The sequence below is a fragment of the Macrobrachium rosenbergii genome, chromosome 41 (genome assembly GCF_040412425.1).
Source record: "Macrobrachium rosenbergii isolate ZJJX-2024 chromosome 41, ASM4041242v1, whole genome shotgun sequence".
In the NCBI taxonomy this organism is placed as follows: Eukaryota; Metazoa; Arthropoda; class Malacostraca; order Decapoda; family Palaemonidae; genus Macrobrachium; species Macrobrachium rosenbergii.
This window is the reverse complement of record NC_089781.1, coordinates 87,720,294-87,734,317: the sequence shown is the minus strand read 5'-3', so window position 1 is coordinate 87,734,317 and position 14,024 is coordinate 87,720,294. Positions and strand designations below refer to the sequence as shown.

At 35.3% G+C, this 14,024-nt stretch overlaps 1 protein-coding gene across 2 annotated transcripts in view; it reads right to left on the bottom strand.

The window, feature by feature from the left end:
- The window catches only part of Top2 (topoisomerase 2), a 95,460-nt gene that overhangs the window by 16,050 nt on the left and 65,386 nt on the right, over positions 1-14,024 (bottom strand). For both annotated transcript variants that reach the window (XM_067084561.1, XM_067084560.1), the window contains exons 16-21: positions 13,552-13,704; positions 11,699-11,842; positions 4,967-5,197; positions 4,191-4,280; positions 3,278-3,394; positions 848-1,003 (exon numbers count right to left, since the gene is read on the bottom strand). In XM_067084561.1, coding sequence (XP_066940662.1) covers positions 848-1,003; positions 3,278-3,394; positions 4,191-4,280; positions 4,967-5,197; positions 11,699-11,842; positions 13,552-13,704 — 891 coding nt within the window. The remainder of the gene's footprint in view (positions 1-847; positions 1,004-3,277; positions 3,395-4,190; positions 4,281-4,966; positions 5,198-11,698; positions 11,843-13,551; positions 13,705-14,024) is intronic.

Genomic DNA, 14,024 nt, shown 5'->3' with positions numbered 1-14,024 from the left:
TGTAAAATACTTCAAAAATTAAACACACAGGGGTATAACATCTTTGAAAAGTGAAGTAACTTTGCGAATGATTATCACATCTTGTATAAGTACACTAACTGTATGTGCTGTAATTAAATGTAATACAGCATGCACCAGCACTTTTCGCCGAGGTTAACAAAGTAATTTTCACAGAACAACACTAATACAACTCTTATTTATGTCTCTGATATGTTTTAGTACATTAACGAATTCATTTTATCAAACCAGCATAACTGAACAACCTCATCTCGAGGTTATATGAGGTCACAGTAACATACTTTGTGAATGGGCATAATACAGTAACTGTACTGCCTTTGTATCATATTTTTGTACAAAAATATAATACAAATTTTCCATGCCAATTTTACACTTAAAAGCATGAAAACTAATAAATGTACTTCAAAAATTAAATAAACACTTTCTGCAGGGGTATCATCTTTGAAAAGTGCAGTAACTTTGTGAATGGGTATCACATCTTATAAAAGTACGCTAACTCTACAGTACATGCAGTAATTACCTTTACCTTTGTATCAAATTTTTCCATGTACAAAAATAAAAATAATAAATTTTTCACACATTTTACACTCAAAAGCATGAAAACTTATAAATTACTTAAAAAATCAAACACTTTTGCAGGGTTTCTCAAGGATTTTGCAAATGTCGCGTGTCTGTGAAAAAATCGCGTATGCGAGTTAGTTAGCTTCCAATAAAAAGTTCACGTCTGTGAATTCGTGCAACTCGAAGCGTGTAAGATCGAGGTATTACTGTATACACTATATGACACTCAAAAGATAGACAAGAATAACTCAAAAATATATAAACATACCTTTGGTTTTGGCTGTTTTGAAGCATCTACCTTCTTGGCTTTAGCAGCTTTTAATATCATGTCTGGGGAATTACCAAGTCTTGATGCAAGAGATTTCCCAGTGTTAGCACTTACAAGATCATCATAATCATCAGCATCAACATTTTCTTTCTTTGCCTATAAATAAATAATGTTTTTAGATCTTTACATTAAAAACAAACAATGTCAATATCTAATGTTAATATACTTAATATAATAATAATTCCAAAACTATTATGGCTTATTAAGAATTTTAGGAATACAGTACAATGAATAACATGTAGCTTTTCAAGAGCAGTAACTGAAGCATGACTGAAAGGACTGTTCTACATGAACACAGTATAACCTAATTCTATGAACAGACTAGAAGAATATACAATTTAGGCCAAAGGCCAAGCGCTGGGACCTGTGAGGTCATTCAGCACTGAAAGGAAAAGTTAGTAAAAGTTTACAAAGGTGTAACAGGAGGGAAACCTCGCAGTTGCACTATGAAACAGTTGCTAGAAGAGGATGGAAAGGTATTGCAGCTAGGGCCCGAAGGGAAGCTACTAAGAACCTTGAGTAACGCCTACAGTACACCGCGAATGCAGTGCACTGGTAGAACTACAAATGTATGTAGTGAATCATAAGTATGCATGCAATTGCTGGTCTAGATCTTTCATAATTTATTGCATATCCCTACAGGTTTTCTTTCTCATATTTGCTTTATGCACCATCATCTTGGCTTAATGTTCCTCATTTAAATCTCCTGAGACCTCAGTCTACTTTCTAGCCATTTTCAGCAACTCATTCCTAATATGATCTTCCCACCATACTTTTCCCTTCAATCTTAACCCTTTGAGTGGTGTTTTGTCCAACTTCATGTCATTTTTTACCTTATTTCTGATATTCTTTTTGTTTGTTATGTTCCATTTAATACACACAACAAAGAACAGATGCAATACTGAGTTTTTAAATGACACTAAAACCAGATTTATATAGCAAGCAATAAAAAATCCTAAATCAATTATTGGTTTGAGTGCACTTTGCCCATTACTAATTTTGAGACCAACTCAAAATCTCAGTTAACATTCTATAACTACCACATGGGCATTAATGCTACAGTGCACCTCATTACATGCACTGCAAGCATTATTAAAGGTTGCCTGCAGCATCCTTCAGTCCCTAGCTTTATTACACTTTTACAGTAACTCCATTCTGACTTCTTTTCTTCAAGCTTGCTGTCCAACCACTCCAACTCCCTCTTTACACTGCCTTCCATGCTGAGTGGTGAAAGTACCACAGTCTGGCTTTAGAGCCAAATTTTCATAAATCAATCAGTTTCCTGTATTCCCATCTTTTCAAAGAATCCTTCATTTTCTTCACTGAATAGTAATCCAGAACTTTTCCATTGCATCAAAGGTATCACTAATTTTCTTTTGTACTACTTTTTCAATACCAGCATCACAGTCCAAAATGTCCCTGAGGAAAAGGCATTTTCTACCTCTACAATCTGTCTTTACATCTTTTCCCATTTTATTCAAGCAGAATTACCTTTTTCTTTACTGTCCTCCCAACTGCTTCCAAGTACATTGCATCCCCAAGGTAACTGAATCTCCTACTGTTCCAAGACCTGACCATCTTATCAAATATTCTCAATTTCCCCCTAAAACCATTTGCTCTTGGAAATACATGTTGGGCAATGAAAACCATTTTCATTTAGTAATCCTGAACATTCCTAGTGACATCATCCAGTCCATTCCATACACAGCACTGAGTTTACCCCTACACTTTTCACACCACCACATGGCTACTATCCTGTCTGAACTTCAATTGCTTTTCAAATCACCATAAATTTTTTTTTAATGTTATATTCTTAGTTATCAACTACAGTTCCAAATCAGAACAGCTTACAATGGCAGCTGAACTACCAAATAAATGTATATTCATCCTTTTCATCACTTACAGAAGCAGTAAAGTGAAAAATAACAAAATTATTTTAAATAATAGACAAATCAGTTACAAGTGCTGGAATATGATACTAAAGAAAAAATCTAAATAACATTGGCTGAGCTGTTGACAGAGCTACACGACCACAGAAATGAGGGTTACTGATTAATATACTGTTGAAAGTCAGAGGGCAAGTGTGGAAAAATTACCTTCCATCTATGTCTGACAGACAAAGACCCGTGATCTTGGATAAACATTGCAAGACTGCACCACTGGCATATGTAAATGTATCCAAATATACAAAATGTGGGTAAGATCACTATCATTAATATTTTTGTTTCCTTAACAGACATTAGTGAGAGTGGTCTACCTTAGCATACATGTACATCTCATGTGTACAATGTATAAAAATATACAAACATATATAAATGTAAATATAAGTGGCTAAGGAAAATTTACTTCAGTCCCATATTCAATACTTACTTTTTTGCCTCTATTTTCCTTTGCTGCCGCTGCTTTCTCAGCTTTACGCTTCAAATCTGCATCAATCCTAGGTACAACCCTCTCACCAAATGGTGAAGGCATGGTTTCCACTTTCACCTGTGAGAAAAATGTAAGTACATTAATATTAACCATCTTTTACATTCCGAAACAAACGCTCATTCTGACATTGAGAGACCACTCAAAATTGGTCATTATAAAAAAATGTTTGAATGCAGCACTTGGTGTTGGAAACTTTCAAGGTTAAGGGCAGGATTTATTTCTTAAGCTTCTTCTGAAAAAATGTGGGGAGTTGCTCATCTCTTAAAATATGTGAGATGATAGCATACTTTTTTTTTTTTTTTTACTCAACTCACTCTCAATTAAATCAGTAATTCAACTGAATATTCACTTTCCGATATTTCTCACTACTTTCAATCTCTGACTTTTCTGGTATAAATTGTTCATCAGAACTGCTACATTTGACTGCTCAACTGTCAATTATTTACACAATTCAATAAATACAAAGGACCAAATGAATAAAATACTTATACTTTTATCATGGCTGAGGGACTACTGAAGCTTAAGTGATTCAGCCTGGGACACCTACAAGTCACACAATTCTTGAATGTGACTGGCTGATTCAGGTAAGAGGAAGAGACCATCCAATTTAATAACAGCTCAGATTGCAATATAAACAAAAACAAGAGCTCTCAGTACAGAAAACCCATCAAAAAGGGATTGCTAAAGATTGCCAACTGCAATGTCACTAATGTGCATGTTGTGTTTATTCCAAGTCTCTTTTAAATTCTGCCACCCTGTCATACATGCTACGGTCCTAGTCTTGAAGTTAAGTAGTTGGAGACAACAGAACAATGAGAACACCCAAACTTTATTTTAAAAGCTCTGCATTTACCTTCTTGGACCCTTTGCCTTTGCCAGTAGCCTTCTTTCCATCCAATGACTGCTGTTCATCCAAACGTTCTTGTTCCTCAACTGCATCAAGCTGTCATATTGAAAAGAATGAGTCACATAAGCCACACACTAACAGTTATTTCAGAACAGCTTATTTCAAAACTCTTTCAATAATTGCACATTACCAAGTAATCACACCAATGTAATATCAAAGATAATGACAAGACTAAAATTACCAAAAAAGATCATCTAAAGGTACAGCTCCATACACAATTTTGTTTCACAACATTTTACCATTTTTAATTCCACAATAAGCTGTAGGTCCCGTTGCTAGGTAACCAGTTGGTTCTTAACCACGTAAAATAAATCTAATCCTTCGGGCCAGCCCTAGCAGAGCTGCTAATCAGCTCAGTGGTCTGGTTAAATTAAGATATACTTAACATAATACTTCAAATTTATAATTAAACCATATTCAAGCTGTTATATTATCAGCTAAAACTTTTAGAACATTTCTACTACCTTGACTATTCTTGCAAAAAATTAAACTCATTAAGCTATGATATACAATGTTCGGTAACATAGTATAAATGAATATCTTATGAATTCCAGTATACTGCGTATACATAAAGTACAGTAAAATTATACCCACTGTTTAAAATGCTTATACAGCAATAACCAAACCTTTGTCAAGCAAGCTAAAACAGGCACATGAATTTACCAGGATGAAAATGACCATAAACATGATGCCTGAAATAGGGAAAAAATCTAAGATCCTACCTGTGCAGAAAATTCATCTAGGTCTGCATTCCAAAGGTCCTCAGGAGTTTTAACTTTCAAACAATTGAGTTCATGATTTTTTTTATCCTTATTTTTCAAGAGCTCATCTTTCTTTTCTTTTGTGAGATTCCACATGGCCATACCAAGCAAGTAGTCATAATCTGGACCAGATGACACTTCCTCCTTTTGTGATCCAAATTCTTCCGAGTCAGAGTCAGAGCTACCTTCCTCCTGATAAAATAATAAAAATTACAATCAGAAACCACCTTCATTTTTCTTAAACAAATGTCATTTTCATTAATTTAATTGTTGTAAAAACTAATACTCTAAAACTGTTAAAAATACTTCAGTTAACAATGAAATTCTTAAAAATACAAATTTATATTACTTAAATTCTATCTTTCCTTAGAATAACTGAGATAATAACACTGCCTCAACTATGGCAATTTCAAGTAAAGCTAATAATACCCTCAAATAGAGAAAATAAATCCATATGAAAGGAAACAATTTAACAAAGATTGTGGCTAAGCTTCAATCTCAAATTAAAAAATAAAAATATATCCTGATTTGCTACTTTACATGTGATATTTTTAGTTAAGTTTCCAAATCACAGTAGTACCTCAAACTTCAAACTTGATCAGTTCCAAAAGGCTGGCCAAAATGCAATTTATTCAAATTATGAAACAAATTTCCCCTTTAGAAATACAATGGGACTCAAAATAATTCGTTCCAGCCCACCCAAAAAGTCCCCCTTTTAAATTTTTTTATTATTATTATTAATGTGTTCAAAATTTAATTTAAGAGTGTAAAGTAATAAAACGGTACATTATCCAAAGTAAATTTTTCAAAAAAATTGTTTCCGTGTACGAGCTAAAAATTCTATCTATGAACTGTTTGGTGAAAATGGCGCACAGCAGGATGGCATTGAGGGAGGAGAGACGTGATCCCTTCGAAGGAACCGAAATTGTCACAGTAGGCTAAGGTTGATAAAATCAATTTTATTCACATTTTGCAATGATGATCAAAGGAATCGATAGTGAGTGTCTGAGCGCGTGTATGTTAGAGAGAGAGAGAGAGAGAGAGAGAGAGAGAGAGAGAGAGAGAGAGAGAGAGAGAGAGAGAGAGAGAGAGAGAGAGAGATAGTAATCAGCATCCAGCAGATGTGAAAGCAATCCCTCACGCTGCAGTACGACTGTCGACGTGTTTTTTACACTTAGCTCTTGAGTGCAAGGAGGTGATTAATTATGCCACAACACATCAACTTACTATTGGCAAACGGAAGAATTTTAAATTATAATCCAATAAACATGAGGACTTTGCAAACAAATAACTAATAAGTAAAGAATGCAATTAAGAGAAGGAAAGAGAGAAAAAACTTTTCACAAGGAAGTCGTTAAAACAAACAATCCAAGGTGCACAGAAGCTGAACACGGTGCCAGTATGTTTCATGATGTGGGAATGAGTTACTTTTACAGTGCTAAAAAATCGTAAAAAGCAAGGGTCACTCAACAGGTATTTTACCATAATAAAAAAAAAAAGTGATTTGGGCGAATCGAGTGTACATCAATAAACTCCCCGTATTTGTGGGGGATGCATAATGCCCCCCAACTCCAATAGCTAAAATCCGCAACTACTTAAAACTCCTCTAAAAACACTTAGAACTGCCTATTTTGATAGGTCAAACACACACACACAAAAATAAATAAAAAAAACTAAAAATGCTTATACCTAAGTATTTTAATAGTTTTACCATAAATATGCATTTAGTCCTGAAAACAATATGAAAATACAGTAATTAGTGAATATTTCTGTGAAAAATACAGCAAATGGGCGAATTTTCCACAAATAATGTGTATATACGTTCCAGAGAAATCCACGAATACTTTTTTTTTTTTTTTTTTTTTACTAATTGAAAGCAAATAGGCAAAACATAGTGAAAGAGAAGTCATCCATGCCCGGTCCCAGTGGTACAGCTGGGAAGTCAGTAGAAAGCAGACCCCTGTCTCCCACCCAATAACCACCACCATCCCCTCCCTTTCCTCTCTACTGTCTCACTCAGTGTAGTCTCTAACACTCACTCATATAAGACCTTTTCGATTTTTTATTGATGCTGTATTGCATCTGACTTTTTATCCTGTATGATTATATTCAATGTGTTGTGAAATTCCCTTCTTTTAATATTTTGATGTGAATTGTTACTGCTTTTATGTACATACAGTAGGATGTCGAGTATAAGTATAAACAAGACAATCAGCTAGGTCAAAGTATTGTTTGATAAACTAGGACACAGCAGGATGTCAAGTACAAGTATAAACAAGACAATCAGCTGGGTCGAAGTACTGTTTGATAAATAACGCAAAATTTCAGTTGAAAAATGGAATGTCAACATAAAATCATTTGCCAAACAAGGTACCACTGTATTTATAAGGAAAAAACAATACAAGCAACATTTTCAGACATACACACAATAGAGGAAAGATTTGTTTTTGCAAAACTATAATTCAAAACAAAAGTAATTTTGGTATACAGGTATGTGATGCTTAAGTTAGTCCATGATCCCAGAAGTTTACACAACTGTACACCTGAAGAATCTCAAATCAGCTTACAGCTTTTCAATAACTTCCCAACAGATGACAATATAATTAAATCAGTACAATAACGGCATGATTCAGTATTGCCATTAGATTGTATAAAAACTGAAGTGAGTACCGTATTCCTTTAAAACTGATTTGTGGTAAAATACTTATCAGTGACAGCCTATACTAGGAATATAATTCTTTGGAAGCATAGTCTATGGAGAGCTGGAAATTGTTCCATAATCATAGTCGTCTAATTGGTTGTTGTTGTTGTTGTGGTTCCCCAGACAAAGTTATGCCAGGAAGCCTGCACCGCGCAAGAAGGACACCACGCTTACTGGATCTGACCATAACTGTGTGGTAGTGTGGATGTTGTGTTGTTGTCTAAGGGCTGCCAAGTTAGGGCAATCTACTAAGAGATGTGTAATTGTGTGGGGACTAACTTGGCAGAGTGGACATATGTCTGTTTGGGTGTTGTCTATGCGGTGTTTGTAGGTGTTTAGTGATTGGTGATGACCACAGCGAAGTCGAGTCAGGTGTACTCTCTCCAATCTTGAGAGCTGTGTTTCTGTGCTGCTTATGTTGGGTGGGGGGGGTTTGCCGAGTATTTTGTTGTTGGGAAGGTTATTAAGTGCTTGTCTGGTGAGGTGAGTATGGATGTGCTTTTTGTTTTGTGTGATGTTTGTGGGTGGTGGTATAGAATTCAAGATATCTGTATAGTGTCTGTGTGGTGTATTCGCTATTTGCCTGTGTGTTGCCGAGTATTTTGTTGTTGGGAAGGTTATTAAGTGCTTGTCTGGTGAGGTGAGTATGGATGTGCTTTTTGTTTTGTGTGATGTTTGTGGGTGGTGGTATAGAATTCAAGATATCTGTATAGTGTCTGTGTGGTGTATTCACTATTTGCCTGTGTGTTGGAGGGTGGTCGTGAAGGTAATAGCATGGGCTGTTTGTGTTGTTTATGACCGATGCCAAGAATTGTGTGCCTCTCATGTCTAAGTGTTGCCTGATGGTGAGAATCTTGGTTTCGGCATGTAAGTGTTCTATTGGTGTGGATTGTGTACTACCAAGAATGATTCTAAGAGCTGTGTTTTGTATTATTTGTAGTTTGTTTAGTTGTGTGTTGGATATGGCAGGGTGCCAGGCTGGGCTGGCGTAGTTTATTATGGAGCAGATGTATTGTTTGTATACTGTGATGAGCGTTTCTTTTTGTTGTCCAAATGTTGTGCCTGTTAGTGATCTTAGTGCATTTAGTCTAGGTCTGCATTTCTTGATGTTACTGACATGTGGAGCAAATGACATTGAAGTGTTGTATGTGACTCCTAAGATTTTTGTTTCGTGTGTGTGTGGAATTGTGGTGTTGTTCAGCGTTGCTGTGGGTCTGTACTGATGTTCTTTGTTGTGACTAGTGAGTAGTGTACTTGTGGATTTTGTTGGTGCTAACCTGTAATCTGTTTTGTGTGAGCCAGTTTTCAAGTTGTGTTATGTAAGTCTGTACTTGTGTGGAGCATACGTTTTTGTCTGCATGTATTGATATGATTGTTAGATCGTCTGCATATGAGGAGATGTATATGTTGTTAGGTGGTGTTGGTATGTCATACATGAATAGGTTAAAAAGTGTTGGGCTTAGGACGGAGCCTTGTGGGACGCCGTTCGGGAAGTTTCTGATTTTGGATGACTCGCCATTGTAGTGTACAAATTCTTGTCTGTCTGTTAAGTAATTGGCGAGCCAGCGTTTGGTGTGTTGTGTAGTGTGGTGTTGTAAACTTTGTTGATGAGAAGTGGTCTAGAGATGGCGTCAAAGGCTTTACTTATGTCTATTGTGATTAGCAGTGTTCTTTGTGGTGGGCGTCTGGAGTTAATGCCATCTTGTATTTTTTGTGTAAGGTTGGTGAGTAGTGTTGTTGTGGAGTGGTGTGGTCTGTAGCCATGTTGAGTGGGTGACAGTGGTATGTGTGGTGTGGTTTTACGTAAGATGAGGCGTTCTATTACTTTTGATGGTGTGCAGAGTAAAGTTATAGGTCTGTATGAAGCTGCTTGTGAAAGTGTTTTGTTTGGTTTTAGAGGTGCTATTATTTTCCCCAGTTTCCAAATGTGTGGTATAATGCAGTGTGCGTATGAATAATTGGCTATGTTTGTCAGTGTTTGTGTGCCATGGGGACCTATATGTTTTAAATGAATGTTTGAAATGTTATCGATGCCCATGGCTGCAGAGTTTTTAAGTTGTTTAATGATTCTAGCAGTGTCTTCTGTTCTGGCTAGTATTACTGTGTAATCTAATGGGAACTGTTGTTTGCGTCTGTAGATGTGTCTGTCTTCTTTGTATTTGCGTAGGTGGCTGATTTTTGCGTAGTGGTTTATTAAGATGTTGGCTTGTTGTTTGCGTGAAGGGATCTTGTCAGATGTGGTGATTGAGGCGTGACTTTGAGTGTTCCCACTGTCTAATTGGTAAACATATTAAAGCAGAGGACAGTATTATAAGTCCACTAACGAGTTAAAAGCATACCCGCTTCCACAAAACTGTGCCCTGAACAGTATATGACAAGCCCAAACATTAAAGAACTATTATGTGGCCAGATGAATGGTGCGCAGTTTGTTTATGCTGAATAACAATATTAAATACTGAAAATCCATTTTCCTAATATGTGGGTTAATAGTACGGTGGTATGCTCAGAATTACAGAAAGCATCCTAAAGTTTAAACACCAGTAAAATTTTAGGCCTGTTAAAGAACAAGCTATTTAAGATTACCTGAGAAAATTTGGACAATTTCATGATCAGACTGAAATTTGTTTTAAATATTATTTTTGACACAGTGTGTCTTGTAAAGTTGTATCAGCAGTTTACATCTATTCATTATGCAATAAATACAGAGATATATAAAGAAATGCAGGCTCTCTCTCTAAATTACAAGTAACAGAAAGAGGATCCTTCCCCAACCCCTGGATTGCATAGCAATTCACTATGAACTGAAAATACACTTGAATGAAATATTACTCTATCACACAACAGATATTTATTTCTTTACAACATATAAAAATCTTTTAAGTTAATATTTGTATACCATTTGCATAAGCACTAACATGAATTAACAAACTGTAATGTCATTTTGTCATAAGTGAATCATTCATAAAAAATAAAGATATGGACTAACTTATTAAAAACTTTTATCTTTACAAGAGATATGAAATACATAACATACTGAACTGCATACATACTGAAATATATAATGGTTAAGGACTATATATGAGCAAGCCTCATCATCACTGTACGGTATACTGTAAACATCTTATCCATCACTGTATTGTACATAGCTAAAATTTATTGTACTACTCTACAGTATACATTTTTATCCTATAGATTTTCCAAGTTTTCTTTCATAACTGCAGAAAAATTTCTGAATATTACAAATGTGATACCTACACTACTGACACGGCACTGATTTTACACCAAGAGTACAAATGAGAGCACATGTCATTTTGATAGGATTATGGTAACAAAACTTCAATATATCATACACACAGGGGATCTGGTCTTTGGATAAGTAATAAACTGATGAGTAAAGAAGACCCCATAGTATACCTTACACTTGAACATTTTCCGATATCCCATAGCCTACAATTCCACATCATTTCTAATCTAAACTAAACTGTAGTTTACACTTAGTTTTATTAAGAGCTTAGCTTAGCTAAAGTTTAGTGAAGATGGGCAGAACTAATGAGCAAAAGTTCCTGTCAATGGATCCACCATTACATCTGAAACTCAGCCCTCCTCAATTTTGTAGCTAAACAATATTTTAATCTTGTGCCTCAGAAAAAAGCTACTCAAGGGACACTAAACTGGATGTTTAACACTATCTACAATATGATACACAAGTAATTTTTTAAGAAACTACCTTGTATAATACTCTGGTAATCACATTACTGCTGTGACTTCCAGGTGAGGAGGTCTCAGCAGCAGTTCAATGAGATCACTGTCTCATATTTCTCAATGCACAGAAGGTAGATACCAAAGCGAACAGTTGAAGAGTACAGGGCAGGAAGCAGTAAAATAGGAGCAAAAATGAAAGGAAGAACATTTAATGTTTTACAGCGTGTAACACAAGTGGTGATCCCCTAGAGTAATTTAATACCTTGAACGAATCCACATTGCTCACTCACCTCTTCTGTAGTTTCTTGCTGCTTTTTCCAGGATTTAACAGGGTCTGAGTCATAACCTTTCCGTTGCAGTTCTTCAATCATGTCCTTTTTCTTCTTGTTTTCTACAACCAAGCGTCCATCACACTTCTCCAAAATAAACCTGGCCTAAAATAAACATACACAAAACAATAAAAATAGGAAAAACCAAGGAAAAAAGTTAAGGATGTACAAGTATCAGTTAAAAAAATATTTTAAACAGAACCACAAGATAAAAACTTGACTGAGCGGCCAATATGAATGGTTTGTTCTTATGAATGAAAAAATTGAATTTTAATAAATTACACCTGTGAAACTCAAAGACGAGACTGATGCAGTTTTTGCCCAACTGAGAAATTTGATGGCTAAAAGAGGTGAGGAATACCAAAGCTGCTACTTTCCTCAGGACCTGAGCATCCAAAGTTATTTATTGCAACATCTTAGATGAAAACTGAGTGGCTACCTGGTTAAACTGCGATTAATAAGCGTGAGCTGTAACTGTATAAAACAATCTTGAACTGACTGCATTGGACAGACTAAGGCAAACAGTGTCCATGTCCAAGCTAAAGTACAACCATTGTTACCACTTTCAAAAATAATGTTTTCCAGCTGACCTGAAATCCAAAAAGTGCATAAAACTGGACTAAAATTATCATCAACATAAGTTTACCGATTTACCAGGATTTATGGAGAATTTCTAGCCTAGACACCATAACGCAGCTTCTGTAAACAATAATTCTTTATTTGTTAATAGAAGCGTTCAGTTTAATTACTTTTTAAGAGCCATTTGCCGGTACTTTTGTCTTGTCCTCCCATCTTTACTTCATTTATGTCACATCTCAAATGCAGTCTCTAGCTTCTCTTAGGCTTTTCTTTACTTCATGTTCCATTCCACTTCCATTTCCATGATCTCTTTCAGAATGTTGCTTATCTTCCCTTTGCTTATGTGTAAAAATTGAAAAACCATCTCAATCTCAACACTTGGGCTTTCTTTGATACTACAGTGACTTTGGCTGATCACTGATGCATTCATTTCTTAGCCCCTCTCTTCTCACCACCCCATTCATCCATCCGAGCATTCTCATTTCCATTCCCACACAATGTTATCTCAATGTTATTTTGTTCTGTTACCTTCAGTGGTGCCACTTCTAACCCATACAACACAGAAGATCCTACAACCACACCATGTACCTTGCCCTTCAGCCTACTAAGGATTTTTGTCCAAGAGTAAGCCTAAGATCCCCATCAAATTATTCCAACTGGCTTAAAATCGACAGGTAACCTATTAATCTACATCACCCATCAATCTATTATCAAGCCCAAATACTTGAAAATTAAACACTTAAAAATAAAGCTGATAAAATATGCAGTGTCCAGAGGCTGTAAAACTAAGTTGGTTCTGGCACAAAACAGTAGATAGTATCAAGACAAAGATCAGCAGAAAGGCCCACAAACATATGGAGAATGAGCAGTAAGGACCTGGGTAACGGGAAACAGGTAGAATGTCCAAAGGACAGAAGAGAGCAGAAAACTCATGATACATCAACCTTAAAAAGGGAGATGTCATAAAAATATTATTATACTGTACAGTATAACAATCATAACATGTATATTTTCTTCAAGTATATATACATTACTCTCCTTTTTATATAATTTTTCACCCGCAGAAATGACATAATCCAAATTTAAAATTACAGAAATATTCAAATGTGCAGTTTGTAACATGTAAAAATAAAATTTTGGGTATATCAAAAATACCTGCCAAAAAGATTCTTAAATTCCTATTCTAAAATTATACAATCTGATACTATATATGAATATCCATAAAAAATACTAACCTGATTTGATAACTTATTTGCCTCAGCCTCAAGCATTCCAACAAGGTAAGCCTTCCTCTTACCATAAAACTTGAGTCGTAACTCAAAGAATTCTCTCATGATATCTTCAACAGAGTCATATTTCCGTAGCACACCATTGTGATCAAACATAACCTGTACATAAAATAAAATCAATTTCAAAATAATATGAAATATATTCACCATGTAAATTCTTAGCTGACACATGCAATAGTACACAACAGAAACTTAAAACTTATGCAGAAGACAGAAGCTTTGCAATTTTGCTAAACTTCCCATCACTAAAAAGTTTAACTAATCATATTATCTAACAAATAACTTTACAAGAACTTGATTCAATGGCTGCATTGAAAAGCATGAAGATCCTGACAATATTAACTTGAGGAATTGTATCCAGGCCTTGCTTATTTACCACAACTCAAATTAAGGCATTTCCATTAGTAGTACTAAATTCT